The sequence below is a fragment of the Pteropus medius genome, unplaced genomic scaffold, assembly GCF_902729225.1.
Source record: "Pteropus medius unplaced genomic scaffold, Ma_sr-lr_union100, whole genome shotgun sequence".
Classification (NCBI taxonomy): domain Eukaryota; kingdom Metazoa; phylum Chordata; class Mammalia; order Chiroptera; family Pteropodidae; genus Pteropus; species Pteropus medius.
Window position 1 is genome coordinate 3,108,528 of NW_024354503.1, and position 20,971 is coordinate 3,129,498.

General features: G+C 43.5%; 1 protein-coding gene across 1 annotated transcript; it reads left to right on the forward strand.

Annotated features, from left to right (window-relative positions):
- The first annotated feature begins 7,834 nt into the window (after positions 1-7,834).
- Positions 7,835-20,770, forward strand: ELOA (elongin A). Its single transcript, XM_039854092.1, has 11 exons — positions 7,835-8,027; positions 12,673-12,729; positions 13,573-13,679; positions 14,262-15,444; positions 15,830-15,944; positions 16,530-16,685; positions 16,791-16,888; positions 18,251-18,431; positions 18,721-18,832; positions 19,421-19,602; positions 20,370-20,770. The coding sequence occupies exons 1-11, from the start codon at positions 7,953-7,955 to the stop codon at positions 20,429-20,431; spliced, it is 2,328 nt and encodes a 775-aa protein (XP_039710026.1). The 5' UTR covers positions 7,835-7,952; the 3' UTR covers positions 20,432-20,770.
- The last annotated feature ends 201 nt before the right edge of the window (positions 20,771-20,971 follow it).

Below are 20,971 nucleotides of genomic sequence, written 5' to 3' on the forward strand. Positions count from 1 at the left end.
ACACTTAAAGCACCCACTTCTGCTAAGTCACCTACTTGATTTTTGTTGTTACTACCATTACTAGTCTGCCTTCATAGCAGGTCAGAGGAGCCTCTTCTCTGGCGGGGTGGGATCTAACAGGTATTTGTCTCTGGATCAGCCTGCCTCTTTTAGACCTCTCTGCACCCAGGAGTAGTCTTCCTGCGAGTTAGCTGATTCTTGGTTATACAACAGCTTCTCTAGATAGTAAGTTCCTTGAGGGCTGAGGGCGGTCACGCTGGTTTAAATATGATGCTTCTGTGTGGCTAGAGGTCATGCTGGTTTGCACACAGCAGTTCTGTATGGCTGGTTTTGCATTTGTATTCAGAAAGATTACCTGCTTTTTTTGTCTTCAAGGTAGACTACGCCACCCTCATAATGCACTGGTGGTATTTGTGGATGTGTGTTAATCAGTGTCAGGGCGCCTTGATCAAGGTTAGGGGAAGGGAGGGTACGCTCTCCTTCGTATACCCTCCACTGAAGCCATACTTCCATTTCCTCCAACACTGCAGACTCTACCAGACCTCCAGTCTCCTTACTCCCGCTGTTGCCTCACCTGGAATGTCTTTCCACTCACTCCTCACCTGGAACGTTCCAATTCCTTTATTCTCATCCTTCAAGTTCTAGGTCAGGTGAACCCTCTCCGAAGCCTCTTCTGGCCCTCCAGGCAGAGTTAGGCCTTCCTTCTTTGTAGATGTTCATTCTCTCACTCACTTGGTTACCAACAGCTTAATTGAGGGTTCTGTGTCCAGGCAGAGGCTACTGGGATTCATTAAATAACAGAGTCCTTGCCCTAAACAAGTTCACAAACTAGTAGGAGAGACTGACCCAAGCATGGGGACAGACATGCAGACCGTGGTAGGAAAGCACTGAGGAGGAGCAGCTCACCTGCTTTGGGGCACGGATGACAAGGAATGTTCCTGAAGGTGGTGACACCTGCATCCTAAGAGTATGTGGGTATCCAGGTGAGAGACTGGCTTGGACAAAGGTACAGAGGAGAGAAATAATGGGGTGTGTGCAGGACAAAAGCAAGCAGTTGGTTTTGCTAGAACATAGGCAGGCGCCAGAAACCTAGGACTTTCTAGTAGGCTGAACCATATGAAATTGTCATTTTTGTAGGTCAAAACAGAAATCGTCACATATCATCAGTTTCTTATGATTCAAGTAATATGTCACCCTAAAGGTCTTGGATTTTATCCTAACATTTCCCAAACTTCAGTCATTCTTGAACCTTCATGATTTTACCTTATATGAATTTCTACCTACTAAGTATCCACTTAATTTTTATTTAGAGACTCATTTTTTTTTTTTACTTAAGTAAATTTATTTTAAAAGGAAACTATGTCGAAATAAAAAAAATACATTATTATTCTAAGTAAAAAGATAATTGTAAAAATAAACTCAATGAAAACAAAACTCTTGCTAGATCCTGTCACCTGCCATGTTCGGCCTAAAATCTCCCCTTTTATAAATAAAAAGGGCCTGAGCAATTGTTAGAGACGTGTGTAGCTGGAGAGTTTGAGAGACGAGACATTGAACCAAGAAGGTTCATGCAGTAGGAAATTAGAGGAGAAGATGGAACAAGTAATGTTCAGGGATGAAAATCACTAGGATTGACTGGATGTGGTAGGAGAGAAAAGAGGAATCGAGAATGGCTTTCAGCTGTCTCCTCTGGAAGAATGGAGGTGGATGATGGTGCCAACTGTAACGGAAAACAATGATTTAGAAAGGGGAACCAATGAGGTAAATTTTACATGTCTTGCATTCGACATGCCCTTGAGTCTCTTCAGGCTGAGATGCCCAACAGACAGCCAGGGTGAGGGCTGGGAGCAGAGCCATTGGGTCTAGACAGTCGTCAAGGCTGACAGTGTGAGCCTTCAGATAGAAGAATTTGGAGGCAGCTATTTTGGTGGGTGTGCTTTCTGTAAATCTTCCCAGCCTAAGAATAGATCTTTGCCTTTTTTTTATGGAGGAGTAGAGTAGATGGAAGTCCCAGAGGGCAACAGTGTTCTGTTCTTAGTCATCTCTGTCTCAACAGCTCCTAGCTCACCAGAGGAGAGGAAGTTTAAGGAGAAGTCGACAAGTCCTATCTTGAACCTGCTAAATCACAGGGTAATTCCAGGGGAAAATATCCATCTACATAGATTCAAAACGCCACTGAGCAATCCGAAGTTTGGGACTAGACCTATAGATTTGGGAATCACCAGCCTGTAGTTGATGGTAGAGACCATGAAAGTGGATGAGAACATCCAAAGAGAATAGAGTATCGTAAAAGTAGTGGGCGCAGGACTCAACCTAGTGGAACTGTAGCATTTAAAGGGAGAGAAGTGGTAGAAAAGGACACCATTAAGGAGATGGAGAAGGAACAGTCAGAAACTTCGAGGTTAATCAGTAGAATGAAGTGTCATAGAGACCAACAAAATGGAGTTTCACACAGAGGAGAAATCATCAGTGTCAGAAATAGTGGAAAGGTCTGCCATGATAAGGATACGTTCAAATATTGCAATTAGGATTTTACTGGTGACCTGAGAAAAGTTATTTTCAGTAATGTGGTGAGAATAGAAACCAACATTCATATTAGATTGAGGAGATGAACAAGCATAGACAGCAAATATACATTGTTTCTTTGGGAGCGGTATAACATAGCTTTGTTATTTATTAATTCAGCAAATATTTATGGACTGCCTACTATGTGCCAGGCACCAGTCTAGGTGGTGATGAATAAAGCAGTGAAGAAACACAGACTTCCTGCTCTCATGGTGCTTACATTCTAGGGGTGGAGAGAGAGACATTATATAAAATATATCAGGTAGTGATAAATGCTTTGAAGAAAAATAAAGTGACAGGTATGTATGTGTGTACTATTTTATATAAATTGTTTAGGTTAGGTCTCTGGTCAGATGACTGTTATAAGGGATTATTGAGTTTGTTTTAAAGCACAGTATCAGATCAATTGTAGTCTTTAATTCTTGATATATTGTCTACAGTGTTAAAACAATTTATAGGTGTTATCACTCCCCTACCTAGGATCCATAAAACTTTACCATAAAATATAAATTCCTTACCATGGCCTCTAATACCGTCCATAATCTGCCCACTGCCTTCCTCACCAAATTCATCTGGTACTGCCCTGCTCCTTTCTCATTCCACTCCAGCCACGTGCACCCAGACTAAACTGAATTAATTAACTAAGTGTGTCAGTTAGATAGTATCTTCTCAGGTGGCTTCTCTGGCAACTGTCAGCAAAGCTGTTTAAGGTCAAAGAGCTTGAATTTTGGTGCCAGACAAACCTGGCTTTGACTCCTGGATGCACTCCTTGGGTAGTCATAAATCCTCAGTTTTCTCTTCTGTGAAATAGAGATTATATGATATCTATATTGCAGGGTTGTTTTTAGGAGAAGGTTGGTAGTTAATGCAAATTGCTTAGCATCGTGCCCAGCACATTGTGAGAGCTCAAGAACTGGTACTATTACCATGATCACCATTGTTCCTTTGTCATTACTTTGACCCATCAGCCTTTCTCAGTTCACAGGAGGAGCAGGCCTGGCCAGTCACGCAGCGAGTCTCAGGCATGAAGGAAAGGGGACTGGCACCCAGGTGTCCAGACACGGAGTGGAGGCCAGTGTGGGCTTTGGAGCTGAGCAGACTTTGGTTCACATTTTGAGTTTGTCACTTACCACATTTGAACTGGTTGCTCAACCTCTCTGACCTTGGGGTTATTCATCCTTAAAATGCTTCACAAGACTGTTGGAAGGTGGAGAGATGAAGCATATAAAGGTAGCATAGAGTGTCTAGAAGGCACTCGACAAGCATCAGTTCTTCTCATCTCTGTGTGGTACTTTCTTAATCTTTTCTACTTAACTCGGTGGTTTTTAATCTTTTTTTTTTCCCCCCCCAACAAGAGGAAGGAGATGTGGACCATTTGAGAACTTGTCATCTATGGATACCCAAACTCAGCGTTTCACAGACCCCTGCTAATATTGGGGTGAAAACTTAATCAACCCAGACTGAATCTGATCAGTTCATCTCTCCTTCTCCCTCTCTCTCCCTCTCCCTTTCTCCTCCCCCTTCTTTCTCTTTCCCGTCCCATCCTGTCAGCTCCAGGCTAGTTGCCTTTAGCTCACACTTTTTCTAACAACTTCATTCCAAGGGCATTCTCAGCAAAGACCACAAGTGCACTCTCAGTTTCTGGGGCTGAGGACATGGTATCACTTAAGTTTCTTAAGCATTTATTTCCTCCTCTGTAAAATGGATAGTGAGGATTAATTAAGATAATGTTATTGGTTGATAGTACTTTGCTATCAACACATATAATCTCATTTCATCTACAGAATAATGCCGTGAGGTAGATCTTTCATTCATCTCAGTCAATATTTATTAAGTACCTACTATGCTCTAGGCAGTTTTAGCCACGGCGATGCCTCATGCAGCCTTTATAATGGGAAGCGAAGATTAAAAACGTGAACACTAAATAAGGTCATTTCAAATTGTGATAAATGCTATAAACAAAATTAAAACAAGATAAAGAGCTAAGGGAAGGCATTTAGTAATTACCTGGATACAATTTATATAAACTTTTAAAGTATGAAAGTATCAAAGTATATACTTGTTACTTTGATTTTTATGGTAGTTTTTTTTTTTCCCCCTGATAAATACAGATTCTCCACAGGCTGCTCTCCATGGGCATTATAGAATGCTGCAGTCTATCCTCTTCAGACAAAAGGCCTCAGAGGATTTCTAGGCCTGATATCCTTCAATTGTTAGTGGGGATTTAATCCACCTTCAAGACAGTCTGTGGAAAGTGTGGACTTTGAATCTCAGACACCATTCCCTGGAGCTGGCGGTCCCCACTTGTATTACCGTATTTGAAGAAGGCAAAGCCAGCCTGAGAAACCCAGAAAGATGCCATCCCTAAGCAAATAACCAAGTGAACATGTTTGAAGGATGTGAAACAAAGATGAATATAGTCAATTCAGAAAAATGAGCCCACTGGGGAAGAGAACAGTGGCTACAGCTGTTATCATTACAGAACAAACTGCCCAGATGGAGGGTTTCATGTTCTCCTTTACAGCAGAACACACTATTCCCTTTACCAAGGCAATGAAATATCTCTATTAATTGCTGCCTTAAAAAAAAAAAAATCTACTGTATGTCAGTTCCTTAACGTCAATAAGTCTCCTAAGAAATCCATTAAGTGGGAAGACACAATGTCAGTGAGTTTAAGTAACTTGACTATGGTTAGCACTGGTAGAATTGGGAGTTGGAGCTCAGGTTCTCGCTGATCCCCAACTCTGTGTCCTTTACATTCACCATCCGACCAACCTCAGATGCTGCCTACATGGTAAGATAGTGGCAGAGCCAGGCTGGGAATGGGCCAAGGGGAAGCCCTCCACCCAGCAGTATTCCTCACCCGACATGCTGTTCAGCCTGTGGCATCTTACTTGACCATTTCATGAAAGCCAAGAGCTCCTTTCTTCTGCTGAGGACAAGATGGTTGGTGGGTTTGTTTTTCTCACTTGTCTTTCAGTGTTTTAAATGACACTAGTACCAGCCAGCCTGGGATTGCTCTTTTCCAAAATAAAAATACCTTTATTTTCATTAATAAATAGCCCATATTAATTGCAAAAACTCACAAGTGTGTTTAGCAGAAGATGAGAGCTTCCCTGCCCATCTTTCTCCCCTGGGATAGCCTTAAATGTGCCTTCTGAGCAGAATGAGATAGGTTTTTAAATTCCTCTCATAGGAGACTCTGTAGTGCTAGCAGAAGAGCTAGGGAGTCCCACCCCCCTCAGGTTTTCAGGTGATACTCTGGGCTAGCCTTAAGTTTAATAATTAGTTCAGTTTTTAACAAACCTTCATGGTATGTTAGGTATTGCTGAACTAACATGGACAAAACAGCCTCTGACCTTGGGAACTCATTCTGGTGTTGAACGCCCTTGCGTAAACCAAGGACTACAGTGGTAACCCCCTAATGAACATATACAGAGTATCATTTTTAGAAGTGATTACGAACTTTCTTTTTAATCAGAATGACACATATGTAATTAACTGCTCAGAGAAGTAGTCACATATTCAAGTGTAAGAGTACTTTGCAGGTAAGCCTGACTCAGGCTGACGTAGACGGGGTGGATGGGTGCACCCTCTTCAGAAGCGCCCATGCAGATGCATTGTTTCTTTTCATTCTGGTTGTTGAGATCTCCCTGGGTATCAGGCACAAAATGTTCCATGTGTCCCGAGTATATGCCAGGTCAGTTAGTCAGCAATTCTGCTTCAAGAATCGGCCCATTTTCCATTGCACCAAAGCTACATTTTAAAATGGAAGGAATTTAAAATGTGAAAATATTTGCTGTGCAGAGGAGAGAGACTAGGGCTGGGACTAGAATCCATGTCTTCTTACACCCAGTTTGATGTTTTTTCCATTATTCCCCATTATACAATTGAGTCTTAAGGCATCAAGTGGGTGGTCATTAATCTTGTATGGACTTTATATCCAGTGCCAGTGTTACCAACTGGATTGTACCACTGGCAGAGATTTAATGTTGGACAGATCAGTCACCTGTGCATTTGATAAACAGCCCAGTGACAAGACAAAAATAATTTGACAATTTATCTACACCTTGAAAAGGGTCAGTTGTGGAGGGAGGGGCATCAAGCAAAGGGGTGGGAGCACTGTAGGGGAAGGGCTTCTTAGCATAGTGAGTACATGAAAGCGCATTTGAAGAAACAGCTTCTGTCATTTCTTTTTACATAGCTGGCACCTGGAAGAATCTCTGAGCAAGAGGTCAGGTACGTTGCCAAATTGCTGCTGGAGATCTGACTAGGATCTAATCTCATCTGATCTAATCAAATGAGATGTAATCAATGCTGGTATTTTAAGTTTGTTTTCAATATTTCGTCGTCCTTTTTAGTAGTAATAATCATACTAGTAAAATTTAGTGCTTCTAGGATGAGAGTTAATACCCTCCAGGATGGTGTCTTGGACTGGTCTGATTCGGGCCCTACTGCTTCAGAAGAAACAGCCATTGATTCACTCATTCATTCATTCATTCATTCAATTAGTATTTATTTGGTGCCTATGTACCAGACACTTTTGGGGGGGGAAAGCAAGAGCCAGGGGCTATTACCTCACGTAGGTAAGCTGTTGGACTTTTCACAGGTCCCTTTCTCCCTCTCTGGGCCTCCGTTCCTTAACCTATTCCTTAATCTATTCATAGTGGACCGAGATTATTTGGATCCAAATTACAGCTTCACCTCTTTCCTGTTCTGTGACCACATGCAAGTTAAGTTGGTCTCCCTGAGCCTCAGTTTCCTCATCTGTAAAGTGGGGATAAGAGAACTCGTTTCACCCGGTTGCACTGAGGGTGAAATTAAGATAACCCGACCACTGGCGCTTAGTGTGCTCAACGTAGGGTGGTCGCTGTCGTCAATCGCTGCTGGCTCCCTGAGCGGCGGCGGACCAGCCCCAGAACCACTGACAGGTGTTAATTAGGGCGTGGCTCACAGCCCCCCGGTGGGTGGGGGATTAGGCTTTATAAACCCAGGGTCTGGCGCTGTGGCCTCATTCAGTCTTGACTAGACACGGGAGAGGTTTAACAAGGTTTGGCTCCGCACACTGAGGGCCAGAAGCGGGGCTGCCCGGAGCGGCCAGCGCGGGGCCAGCGCGCCGGGACTCAACGGCTGCAGCCTTCGGGGCGCGCGGCCAGGGAGCGGGCACTGGGGACCTGAGGACCTGGCCCCCGGGCCCTGGGGGCGGGGCCTGCAGCCAGCCGGGTCCCCGCGCCCCGCTTCCCCCCGCCCACCCCGCACACCCCGCCGAGGCCCGGAAGGGGCCAGCCGCGCTTCCGTCTCCGCCGGGGCTGCACCGAGGGCGGAGCTGCGGCCTGAGGACGCGACGCGAGCCCAGTTCCGGCGAGGAGGCCGCGCCAGTGACAGCGATGGCGGCGGAGTCGGCGCTCCAAGTGGTGGAGAAGCTGCAGGCGCGCCTGGCCGCGAACCCGGACCCGAAGAAGGTGAGCGAGTGCGGGGCGGGCAGCGGGCCGGGCGTTGGGCGCGGCGCGGCCCGGTAACGGGCGCGGGCCCGAGCGCGGCCCCCTCCCGGCCGGCCGGGGCGGGCAGGGCTCGGACCCGGAGCCAGGCCCGGCCGCGCTCGCAGCCCGGGGTCGGGAAGTTCGCGGCCTGTGGCCGCTGCCCACGCGGGGGGACCCCGCACGGCGGGCGGCGGGCGGCCGGGGCCTCCCCGTCCCCGCGGCCCGGGCCCGGGCTCCCGCGGGCTCGCGACCGTCAGGGCGGCCAGGGCTGCGCTCCGTGTGGACGCCGCGTGCCGGCCGGGCCCCCGGAGCCTCCCTCGGCGTCCCGGGCCAGCTGTCTCCGGTCGGCAGAGCTCGCTCGGAGTTGCCTCCCGCCCGCTCCGTCCCTCCCTGCGAAGTGTTTCCGATTCCCTCCTGTCTTGATGGTGGTTCGGAGGGATGGGGAGGTGGTTCTGCCCGTGCGGGATGGAGTCTAAGCCTGGTGTGTGGTCCTGCGTCTCTAAGAGACATTTTTATTGCTTTCCGGCTTGATATTAGGATGTGGGACCTTTTCGCTTTCTCAGTAATTCCCTTTCAAAACACGACACAATAAACCTCATGTCACCTAGCTGTAGATACGCCTAAAACTTAGGTTGTAATTAGAAGGAAAAAAAAAAAAAAGGTTAGAAGTTGAAGATAGATTTTCTTCTAGCCTTGATAGAAAGGTTAAGAGCTACCGTTTCTGGTTTTCGGCGAGAGATGTGCAACCATTTTTAATTGTACTCAGTTAGTTTTTTCTTTTCTTTTTTTATTAACTGTTATCTTAAGTGCATTCTTCTCCCTCTCCGACTTTTTGTTATCCACCTTATCGGTGTCTGGGAGAGTGGTGGATGTTAGAATTTTTTAAAATTGAAATACATCGATGAAGATACCCAAGGTGTTTGACAGTCTCTGTCAGCATTCCAGTTAGAGTTTACAGTTCCTTAGAGTTGGATCTCTGATCCCCCAGAGTGCCTTTTGAAGAGCAAGTAATTGAGGCAGTCCAGATAAAGTAGTGGTGAGATTTGGGTTCTAATCCATTGATCAGAAATAGATGTTTGGAGACATTCTTTGCTGATCCTGGTTCCTCACCTACTTCTTCCTAAGACTAAATTAAAAGACGTAAGCACTAGGCTCATGGGAAGTGCTCAGTAGGTATTAATCACCACTCTTCACAATTTTATTCACCTTGTTCCCAGCTTTTCATAGGTGAGATTTTTTTTCCCCTCCATTTCTAAAGGCATCTCACCATCAGGCTACATTTTAACTCTTCTCATTCATACCTAGCTCAAAAAGATCCACTTTTTTAGGAAGTCAGTTTAGCTTTCTATCCTAAAACTTAAATGCTTTCAACTGTTTTGTGTTAGATTTTCTACTGCGGCTTCAGTACCTAATGGCCAGGCATATTTACAAGGTGCTTTTTATAGTAACCCTTTATGGATGTTTAATAAGTGGTCATTATTTCTGAGTACTGGTTTATTTTCATAAACACTGTAGGTTTGTGACTAATCTTTAAAACCTTAAAACAATATTATGCACATCTACCCACCCCCAATTTTGTCTAACAGGTTAAAAAATAACGCACCATGTAGTACCTATAGTCATTCTTCCACTACAATTTAAATTTTGAAGTAGCTTTTCTAGTAGTTGATATGCATGAAATTTCAAATTAGGAAAAGGTTTATTTGACTTCCTCATCCTGCTTGAACTGTTAGTGACTATTATAAGTATTTGGGCTTTCTCTTCCCGGATAGAAAGTCACCCTGAACTTCTGGCTTTGTGTTACGAAGTGAGCATTAAGATGATGAGAAAATGTTGGGAGATCATTTTTGCAAAGGGCACAATTGTCGGCATTCAGAAATGAGCTAGCTGTAGGGGGAAAACTGCAAGCTGGCACACTGGCCTTCTCCTCAACCCTCTGTTAACCCAACAAGCTCCCACAGGTTGTTCTTGAAATTGCCAGATGATTATATAGCAGTATTGAATTTGCAACTGAATCTTGATTTCAAACCATTATTAGCCAATGGGTGAATTCTACACCTATGTTCATGGATTTTTGGTATAAAACATTGATATCTAACTGTACTTGTTTTCGCTTTAAGTCCATCTGTGATCGAGGCCTACTTGGGGAAGAGGTATGAGCAGAGATCAGGGTCACTCGGTTCCTACTATTTAATTGGAAATAATTTTCATGGCTGCTGAAGTTACCTGTCCTGTGTTATATTTTGAATGTGAAACTAACCAGAACACAGTGTCATGGCACGTGGAGAATGGGGGTCAACATTAGGGACATCTTTTGCTCTTTTGGTTGAAAGAGTGTGCAAAGGACAACTTAAATTCTTCAGCATGTACTGTGCAAATATTTGACATTTCTCAGTGACCTGTTATCAGTTCTTGCAAACTCTACAATTGGTCTGTTGGTTTGATAACAGTAAGTTTCCATCTGCCTGAGGATGCCCAAAGTGCTTTTACCTTGTTATTGCTTTGTTTTCTTGAACCTCATTGAAAATAAGGGGCTCTGAATCTCTCTTTCTCTTACGTTGGGCTAAGTCATCTTGAAAATCTCCAGGGTTTTAGTTTTGCCTGCTTTTAAGTTGCCCCCGCCCCCAACACTAACCCAAAGCAAGGCAGAAATGCAGCATTTATTCCTCCTGTTCTAGGCTTCGAGATGAACACACCCTCAGTGACTTCTGGCCCCATCCTTAATGTTGGCTTCGTAGAGGTCCCAAGGACCCTTTGTCCCCATGGTGACCTTTACACTGTGGACTTTAAACTGTCTTAACAACGCTTAACACTGTGGAGGAGCTCTTTTGCCTTCTTTGGGATGTGCTAAGAGGCATGTGAGCTACAGCTCTATTTTCTGTTCCTGTTTTCTGAGGACAAGATTATAATGTTGGATGTTTCTCCTGACTTTGTAGTATATGCTGTGGCAGACACACTTGATGTAATAACTCATTAGGCAAGTTACCTAACCTCACTGAGCTTGGTTTCAGTATCTGTAAAATGGGAGAATAATGTCCTCTTTGTAGACGTGGTCGATGAGGATGAAATGAGGTAACACATGTGAGAACTTAGCATAGTAGCCAGCACAGCGAATGGTATATAAATGCCTTCCAGGGAATGGCATTAGGGGAGACAACCCTGTTTTTAACCTTTTCAATGATTTTAAAATTTCTTTTAAGAAAAGGAATTGGCATTAATCTTTGTACTCATAGTTAGGTGACAAGAAATACACATAAACTTTCCCCTGAGTTGGTTGGTGGTAGTGATCACATTTAAAGTGGAGGATAATTTCAATCAGTTATGAAGGTGAAACTCCCTAGATATACCACTTGACTTCTCATTTATTCCTAGTCAACAGTATTATCACTTGTGATCCAGTTGCTCTGCCTGCTGACCATATTCAGTAATTAGTGAAGTAGAATGACCAGAAAAACATACTTGCTATTTCATGTAATAACAATGTGACATAACTAATTATACCCTGGGCTACTAATGGAAAAAACAGATCTTGTTATCTAACATTTAAATGTAAAGGTAGTCAGTTATATATTTTGAACTACGTGTGCTTTGCAGTATTCCTTGAATGGTATGCACGTAAACATTTCCTAGAGAAAGGCATGGTCAGTCGTGACTTTTGGTAGAAATGGAACAAGTATGAAATGGCTAGGGAATATCTGTTTGAAGATCAAGGGTAGTCATTTAAAATCCATCCATTCATAAATGAAATGATTAATAATAAAATTTATTGAGCTTTTATAGCATTCTAGGCACCATGGCTAAGGCTACACATGAATCCTCACAGCTTGTGAAGTAGAAACAGGATCCAGTTCCTGTTTTGCTGATGAAGTAAATGAGGTTCAAAGAGGTTACTGACTTGCACAAGATCACCTGGCAAGGAGGTGACAGAGCCAGACTGAAGACTGTCTCTGACTCCGGACCGGAACTCTGTCTTAACAGCAGTGCTATCCTGATTTTGACCAAGTTTTAGGGACTCCAGAAAGGAAATGTGGCCAAACCCAGATCACTTTTCTAACCTACTCAGACATTTTTTGTTCACCATTAACGGCAATGCTCTGATTCTGGCAAGTTGAAATTGCTCTTGGTTTCCCACCGATTCCAAAAAACAATTCTGTTAAAAACTGCTGACTCTTCCTGGAAACATGATACCCATTTCCTATACAAACCTCCTCTCCTTTTTATTTTTCTCTGTGCCAGGTCCATGGGTAATTTTCATAAAATTGGTACCTTTCTCAGAAATTCTCTCTCAAAACTGGGGCAAAATGATAGTTGTTGATGACTTTTCTTAGAGTTTTGGTAGGTTTGATTCTCTTCTCTAAGTCTCATTTCCCCTTTGTGTGGCATACTGATTGAAAGCAGGGACTGTAAAGCCACAGGCCTGAGTGAATCCTGCCCTACTTGCATCCTGGGGCAAATAACTTACCTTTCTTGGGCCTGTTTTCACACTTGTAAAATAGGGATAGGAACTGTACTTATTACTGTATAACACTTAGCACTGAGTATTATTAATATTGTCAGATATTTTTATTTGTTCTAGTGAATGAGTATGATTTTATAGGAACTAATTTTTATTTTATTCTCTCTGCAGCTATTGAAATATTTGAAGAAACTCTCCACCTTACCTATTACTGTAGACATTCTTGCGGTAAGAATTGTATAACTTTAGATATTATATAAAACTATATCCATTCCCATTCCCACTGGGAGAGATTGTGCAGTAAGATCAAGAGTATGGGCTTTGGAAGCGAAAGAAACCAGACACAAGGCCAGATATTGAATGGTACCATTTATATGAAATGTCCAGAATAGGCAGATCCATAGACAGAAAGTTGATTGATTGGTGGTGGTTGGGGTGGTGGCGGTGGTGGGAAATTGAGGGGCACAGGGTTTCTTTCTAGGGTGATGGAAATGTTCTGGAATTAGTGGTGATGGTTGCACAGTAATGTGACTATTCTGGAAACCATTGAACTATTTTTAAATGGTTAAACTTTTAACCATTTGAACCATTGAACACTTTTAAATGATTAAAATGGTGAATTTTATGTGATGTGGGTTTTATCTCAAACATTTTTATTTCTAAAAATTAAAGGAACATTGGCTTTCGTATCAACTAGTCCTGGGTTCAAATCCAAGTACTGTGACTTTAGGCTGTTCATTCTTTGTAAAATGGAGCAGGTTCCTGAGTTGTAAGGATTGATTCAGATACTCTTAACTTAGTGTCTGACACCTACCATAATCACTCTGGTTATTATTGTTAAAGTTCTAAAAGTGTTTTTATTAAAGGTTTTCCTCTTCTGAATCTAGTATGCTTTGCTGCTGTGTGCCATTAGAGGTTTGGGGTATAGAAACAAACTAATTTTGTACTGAGACTTTAGGGTATAGTTTAGGAAGGAAGTATTGGGTTGTTGAAAAGCAAGAGGCCTGATTTCTTTGAAAATTGTGAGCCTTTTTCCACAACCCTCCAATAATTACTTTGTCAAATTTATAGGAGACCGGGGTTGGGAAAACAGTAAATAGCTTACGAAAACACGAGCACGTTGGAAACTTTGCCAGGGACCTGGTGGCCCAGTGGAAGAAGCTGGTTCCTGTGGAACGGTAAGAACATTACTTTGTAGGCTTGTTCAATTTCATGGTGGAAGCATTTTGAGTGTTTATACACAGAAAATTTTTATTCCTTCTCTGCCTTATTTAAAGTATTTATTTTGCCTCAATTATAAACATAATCCATGATCATTATAGAATATTAGAAAATATTTAAAAATAGAAATAAGGATCAAAATTTCTGTGGTTCTATCATCCAAAGACAAGTATTAATACTAACATTTTGGTATGTTTCTTTCTAACCTTTTTTTAAAAGGCTTTTTCTACAGTTGTGAACAAACTATAAGAGCCCCTTTTTTAAAGTAACAAGTTAAATATGTCCCTGTGATGAAAAAAAAGTGTTAAGCATTTTCGTGTCCACAAGATGTTTGATCTTCTTTGTATCTTGTAATTAAACTTGTCATTTTCCATTTATCGAATATTAGAGTTTTCCCAGTTTTAAAACTTAATCGAGCGTCTTTGAGCAGAACACATTTACTCTGCATTCTCCTCAGCTGTTTTGTGAATTCAGGTTCCGTGAGTGTCCTCTGAACAAGGATTACACTGAGGTTTATAACTGCTGTATCTTTTATTTAGAAACACTGAGCCCGATGAACATGACTTTGAGAAGAACAGTTCCCGAAAGCGCCCCCGGGATGCGCTTCAGAAGGAGGAGGAGATAGAGGGGGACTACCATGAAAACTGGAAAGCCTCCAGTAGCCGACCATATAGTCCTGATCACAGACAGAAAAAACACAGAAAACTCTCAGAGCTCGAGAGACCTCACAAAGCATCTCACGGTCAGGAGAGGAGAGACGAGAGAAAGAGGGGCCACAGGGTTTCACCGATTTACTCTTCAGATCACGAATCTTCCGATTACGGCCATGTTCAGTCCCCTCCATCATCTACCAGTCCTCATCAGATGTCTGTGGACCATTATAGATCCCTGGAAGAGGACCACGAGCCCTTCGCTTCACACCAGAAGCCTGGAAAAGGCCACAGTAATGCCTTTCAGGACAGACTGGGGGTCAGTCAGGAACGACACCTGGGTGAACCCCAGGGGAAAGGGGTTGTGAGTCAGAACAAGGAGCACAAATATTCCCATAAAGAAAAACGCCCAGTGGATTCCCGGGGAGATGAGAAGTCATCCCTGAGCAGAGAGAAACCCCATAAGGCCATCTCCAAAGAGGAAAACCGGAGGCCCCTCTCTGGGGATGGCACAAAGGAGAAACTGCCCTCTAGTGGTGTCAAGAAAGAGAAGGAAAGAGAGGGCAGCACCAAGAAGTTTTTATCCACCTTGGAGATTGCTTCGGACAACCACCTCAAAAAGCAAAAGCACAAAAACTCAGAGAAAACCAAATCAGACAAAAACAAGCAAAGTCTAGACAGCTTAGACATAGGAAAGGGGGCAGGGGACCTGCTGCCCAAGACAAAAGAGAAGGTTTCTAACAACCTAAAGACTCGGGAAGGGAAAGGGAAAACTCCTCATTCAGATAGAAAGTCAGTGGGCTCCCTCCCAAAAGTTGAGGAGACGGATATGGATGATGAATTCGAGCAGCCCACCATGTCTTTTGAGTCATACCTCAGCTATGATCAGCCCCGGAAGAAAAAGAAAAAGATTGTTAAAACAGCCACAACCGTTGGAGAAAAAGGACTTAAAAAAAATGATTCGAAAAGCACTAGTAAAAACTTGGACTCAGTTCAGAAATTACCTAAGGTGAACGAAAACAAGTCAGAGAAGCTTCAGCTCACTGGAGCTGATTCAGCCAAGCCAAGAAAGGTAGGTAACCCCTTCATCCCCTTGGTGGCTTCCCATTCAGAGCATCTGGCTCTGCTGAGCTCCCAGGACTCACCCTGCTGCTGTTTTGGTTGGCTGAATTTTATATGGCCTGTCGAATTTCAGTTTGAAGTAGTTTCCTTTGGGCCTCCCTAGGATGGGGAGTACCCAAGAAGAGTATCTGCTGAGGTGTCCCGTTGTGCTGGGCCCATCTATATGTATTTCCTGACTTAGGCTGTAGGTGTCAGACATGACACTGCTGCCCCTCCTCCAGCCCAGAATTGCCTGTGACATTATCTGCCTAGTCGGCACTCTTGGGAATGGACTGTAGGAAGGGAGGCTGTGCTTGTAGAAGAGGGCTCTCCAGTCACTAGTCTCTTCTCTGCAGGTCCCCACTGATGCATTGCCAGTGTTGCCAGACATCCCATTACCTATGATACAGGCCAATTACCGGCCACTTCCTTCCCTCGAATTGATATCCTCCTTCCAACCAAAGAGAAAAGGTAATTTTCTGTGTCTGTCTTTTTAATGGAAAAAAGGATTTAAAAAATTGATTCATGCTCTGTCATCAGATTTTGGTGCATTTCCTAATTGCACAGGCTCTGGAGTTTGATGTTTTGAGTTTGAATCCAGCTCTGGCTTCTACAAGTTACAGGAACATGGGTAATAATTTCCTTGGACATCAGTTTCACATTCTATAAATGAAAATAATAATGGTATCTGCCTGTTAAGTGGATTAAAAGTGATAATGCTGGTTAAAAAAATGTAGTTTTCATAGCAAAAGAATTTAAAATCACGTGTTTCTCAGCAAGAGATCAACAGCTAAATCATGGTTCATCCACACAGTGGCATCCTATGCAACTGTAAAAAATGTGAGAGGTCTGTGTACTGACATGGCATGATTCCTAAAATGTGGCAAATTAAAAAAAATGAGAGTATGTTATTAATTGGTTAAAAAGAAATAAAATACATAGTTGCTTATTTTTGCAAAAACTGGTAACTGGTTGCCTTGAGAAGGCAAACTCAAGGCTGTGGAATGGGATGGAAGGACAGTTTTCGCTTACGTTCCTGTTTTTCTTATACTATAGCACACTCTTCACCCCAGGAAGAGGAAGAAGCTGGATTCACGGGACGGAGAATGAATTCTAAGATGCAGGTGTATTCTGGTTCCAAGTGTGCCTATCTCCCCAAAATGATGACCTTGCACCAGCAGTGCATCCGGGTACTTAAAAACAACATCGACTGTAAGTCACATGCTTCTTTCTTGCTCTCAGGCATGTTGTGGCACTGGGATCTTACCACTGGGTGGCTTGGCTGCTACTCAGTGCTTTCACCTTTGATCTCTGCAGCAATCTTTGAAGTGGGAGGTGTCCCTTATTCTGTTCTTGAACCTGTTTTGGAGAGGTGTACTCCTGAACAGCTGTATCGTATAGAGGAATACAACCACGTGAGTATCCTGTTTGGGTGGGAAGAGGGCAGTTTTCTGGCTTATGTCTTCAGAAATAGCTTTGTCTTTTTGAATTTGCTGTGGCTGAAGGGCAGGCCAGTGGTCAGATCACTGTTTTGGACATATTTGGTTTGCCTGTGGGCCTTTAACCCATTTCCCGTTTAGAAAAAAAAAAGTACAGCTTGCTGCCAGCATTAATTTTATATAAACACACTCTTTGAGGCTGAAGCAAATCTGACTGGTTTTCATTGTGAAAATAAATTATAAAAACTGTTCTTACAGTTATTTCTACACAGAACTTGTCTCTAATCCTATGTAACAGAAATGTGTACATAAATTGGATTCATCAAATGAATCTTTGGCTAACAACTGTTCAAGAACGATGTAAACATAACACGTAGGAATGCTACGTTTTTTAGGATTTGACATTTTCAGCAATTGAGAATTACTATATTTTGTAAGTGGAAACACCACTACTAAAAACAGAATAAGTAGAATGATGTCATTTATTTCCAAAGACTATCGATATGCTAGAGCGATGTGAAAACAATAAAAGTGAGATATTTCGTGGCAGATTTCGGGGGTATGGTTAGGACTGTAATCTGTGAGTTATCCGGAGGTAAACGCTGCAGCCACAAGTACCACTGGTGAGTATTCTCAGGGCAGAAGGGAAATGGGTTAAATGATATTTTTAGCACCTGCCTCTAGAGTCTTAAGTGGGTCTCCGGGGTAGAATCAAGGTGGGATTCAAAGGGAGTGAGAAAACGCTTTCCTCATCTCCCTTGAGCTTGCCCACTCACAGAGATTAAGGGGGGATTCTGGTAGCACAGCCCCCTGGGACCCAGGGTGGGGACAGAGCTTTGTGTTGACGCTTAGGTGTCTGGTGAATTTTTAAAAGAGCACAGATGACTAGGTTTCTCCTAGAGGTATTCAGATCTATTCAAAAATCCTTCTTGTAAATGCTGGGATGTACTCATTTGATTGCATTAGCTGTTTCTCATTCTGAGGTTATAATATATCCCTCTTAGGTGGCCCACTTGCCATTACAGTTCAGTGCTCGGGAAATGCCCAGATTTGACTTCATCTTGGTTCTATCCCTTACCGATTTTTCTAAAGGAAAAGACTGATCTTAAACTAATTTTGTGGTGTTTTGTGTCCTAGCTCCACAGCCCCCCAAAAGCAGCTAGCACAGTGCCTTATACTTCTTTTAATTTAGGGATTTGATTTTTTTTCTAGAACTAGGGTATTTTAATATACTACTGCTATGCAGATCAAAAAATCATTAGGAAACTGGTAATTAAGGGTGGAAAAGAGATATGTAAGAGCGCTTGCAAGTAAATGATGTCCTGGTTCTGGTTTTAGGTATTAATTGAAGAAACAGATCAATTGTGGAAAGTTCATTGTCACCGAGACTTTAAGGAAGAAAGGCCAGAAGAGTATGAGTCATGGCGGGAGATGTACCTTCGGCTTCAGGATGCCCGGGAGCAGCGGCTACGAGTACTGACAAAGAATATCCGATCTGCACATGCCAATAAGCCCAAAGGTGGGTGGGGGTGCCGATGGGATGGGGCCTGGCAGAATGGTGAGCCTTGTGCTCTAGCTGACAGCAGGGCTGTGGTGGGCTTGGCTGATGTAGGGCCTCTGGCTCCTAAATCTCTTGAATTTGCATAAGTGGGGCAGGAATGGTGGTTTCTTCTGCCCCTGCTAATGCTACCCTATAGAGGGGGGTTTTCACCACTGATGAGCTTTGGGGGCACTTGAGCCTTTATTTCTTAATAGTGTAGATTATTAAAAAACAGCATCTCTGCTCAAGAAGGCATATTTTTTCACAGGCCGACAAGCAAAGATGGCCTTTGTCAACTCGGTGGCCAAGCCACCTCGTGATGTTCGAAGGAGGCAGGAGAAGTTTGGAACAGGAGGAGCAGCTGTGTCCGAGAAAATCAAGTACGGTATCTGCTTCTCTGCGGTTTCCATATGCTCAGGGAAGAGTCCAAGTGCTTGTCATTTACCCTGAAAAGGCAGCCTAGGGACAAGAAGCAATTCATTTGTGGGGTGAAAGTACAGCGATGCAGGGCGGGTTCCGGAAGCTGACCTTGACTAGCTTGGCACTTGACCTCTCTGAACCTCAGCTTCCTTGACTGCAGTGTGGGCTGGATAATTATTCTTGCCTCTCAGAGGGATCAAGATTAAATGGAGCACAGGGCCTGGCTTCTGAGAAACATTCACGTATACTTTCCCTTTCCTCATTAAGCATCATAGTAAAATGGGTTTACTATGATGACTAATTTAATCTAAGTCACCTTGGCATTTTCACAATGCAGATTTACACATAAACAATGAGAAGTTGAGGTTATCATTCATTCTGAAATGCTGAAGCTATCATCTCAGAGCCATCACCAGAATCTAAGGTGCTGAGTTTCATTGGTCAAAGCCATGAAACTGAGTCTACCTCAGAAAGGCCAGCTTCAGGCTCTTGGTGCTGAGGGCAGCTTTCTCATGCTTGTGACTAACCGGCTTTGTTCTGTGATACAGGATTAAGCCAGCCCCATACTCCACAGGAAGCAGCCATGCTCCCTCCAGCAGTGGCAGCAGCAATAGCTTTAATGCCAGCCCCGAGGAGCTGGCATATGATGGCCCGAGCACCAGCAGTGCCCACTTGGCGCCTGTGGTCAGCAGCACTGTTTCCTATGATCCTAGGAAGCCAACTGTGAAGAGTGAGTAACTTGGGGTTCCTGCTCAGATTTCAAAACTAGCATTTGAACCCCTATAATGTCATTACCACCACATCACATTTTGTGTTTTGGATGTAGCATATGTATGATGCCTTGCTCATAGCTTGTCTGAATGTCAGTGCCTCCTTTCTCCTGTTTATTCATATGCATGTTTATTTTTTAAATGATGATTATAGTGAATATTCATTTTGGCACTATTCCCAGTATTCTGAGGTGTCCTAACTTAACAATGGCGTCATTCTATATTCATTTCAGGTCCCCTGGGAGGGTGGGAGTCCTGGCCTAAGCTTCGGCTGTGCTCAGGTTAACCAGTTGAGAGAGCAGGCTAGCCTTCCTTGGGTGGTATGTGCATTTAGGTCCTCTTAGACCTGTTGCTACACTGGACAGATGGGGGTGGGAAGGGAGTGATTTTGCCAGTTTGGAAGTTGGTGAAGCAGAATTAAATTCTGGCTCTGTGTGGCCATTAGAGTCTGAACTGAATTCCAGTTCTGCCACTTACTGTTCAACCAGGGGCAGGTTGGCCAGTCTGCGTCCTGGTGAGGTTGTTAGATTGTTCTGGGCCTGGCAGGTGCTCAGCAAGTGTTAGCTGTATGCCGCTGTTTTTATTGTGGTGTTAGCTGACAGCTGCTACTTGCATCCATTTAAGGGGTGGTGCAGAGCCAAGACTTTGGCTTTGATTGTAAACCCCTGGTGGTAAATGTCTAAACTGCTATGTATCTGAAACAATGGCCTTATTTCTCTTTTCACAGAAATTGCCCCAATGATGGCTAAGACAATTAAAGCTTTTAAGAACAGATTCTCGCGACGGTAAACTGAGGACTTGCCTTGGAGATGGAATTTGGGGGTGAGGAATACAAAGACAGTGGGGGTTGGGGAATGGAACTTCCAAAGGAGACGGGAGTCTTTTGCTCTGTGGAAGCTTTGGTCTCCGAATCCTGCACGGTTTGCAGGTGTTGCACCTGTGAGCCTCTGTGCCGCAGCCACTGCCTCCCTGCCTGGAGAACACTTCAGAATTCTGAAGAAGATGTGAAGCCTCAGTCACACTGAGGATTTTAAGGTCAATTATACTTTTGTTGTTAATTAGCTTCTTTGTAAACTATAAGACATAGTTTTAATTAATAAATATTGCCCCCAGATTGTATTTATATTACCCCCAGGTTTTTCTGTTTTTGTTTTTTGTCCTCTTCCACACACTTAGCTTTTTATTTTCGGGGTCCTTTATTAAAGTTAGACAAAAGCCTAGTGAAAGCCATTCTCCCATCCCAGTTCAACTCTCCTGAGTGGATTCTGATCCAGCAGAAGGTCTGGGCATCCCAGAGGCCTGTGTGCTGTCTGTTCCACGTAGGGCAAG

What these genes read in the sequence shown, in the direction of transcription:
- ELOA (XM_039854092.1), top strand. Translation starts at nt 7,953, where the DNA reads ATGGCGGCGGAGTCGGCGCTCCAAGTGGTGGAGAAGCTGCAGGCGCGC. An exon ending in ACTTAAAAACAACATCGACT is followed by an intron (nt 16,686 to 16,790) that starts GTAAGTCACATG and finishes TGATCTCTGCAG; the next exon opens with CAATCTTTGAAGTGGGAGGT. An exon ending in TAGGAAGCCAACTGTGAAGA is followed by an intron (nt 19,603 to 20,369) that starts GTGAGTAACTTG and finishes CTCTTTTCACAG; the next exon opens with AAATTGCCCCAATGATGGCT.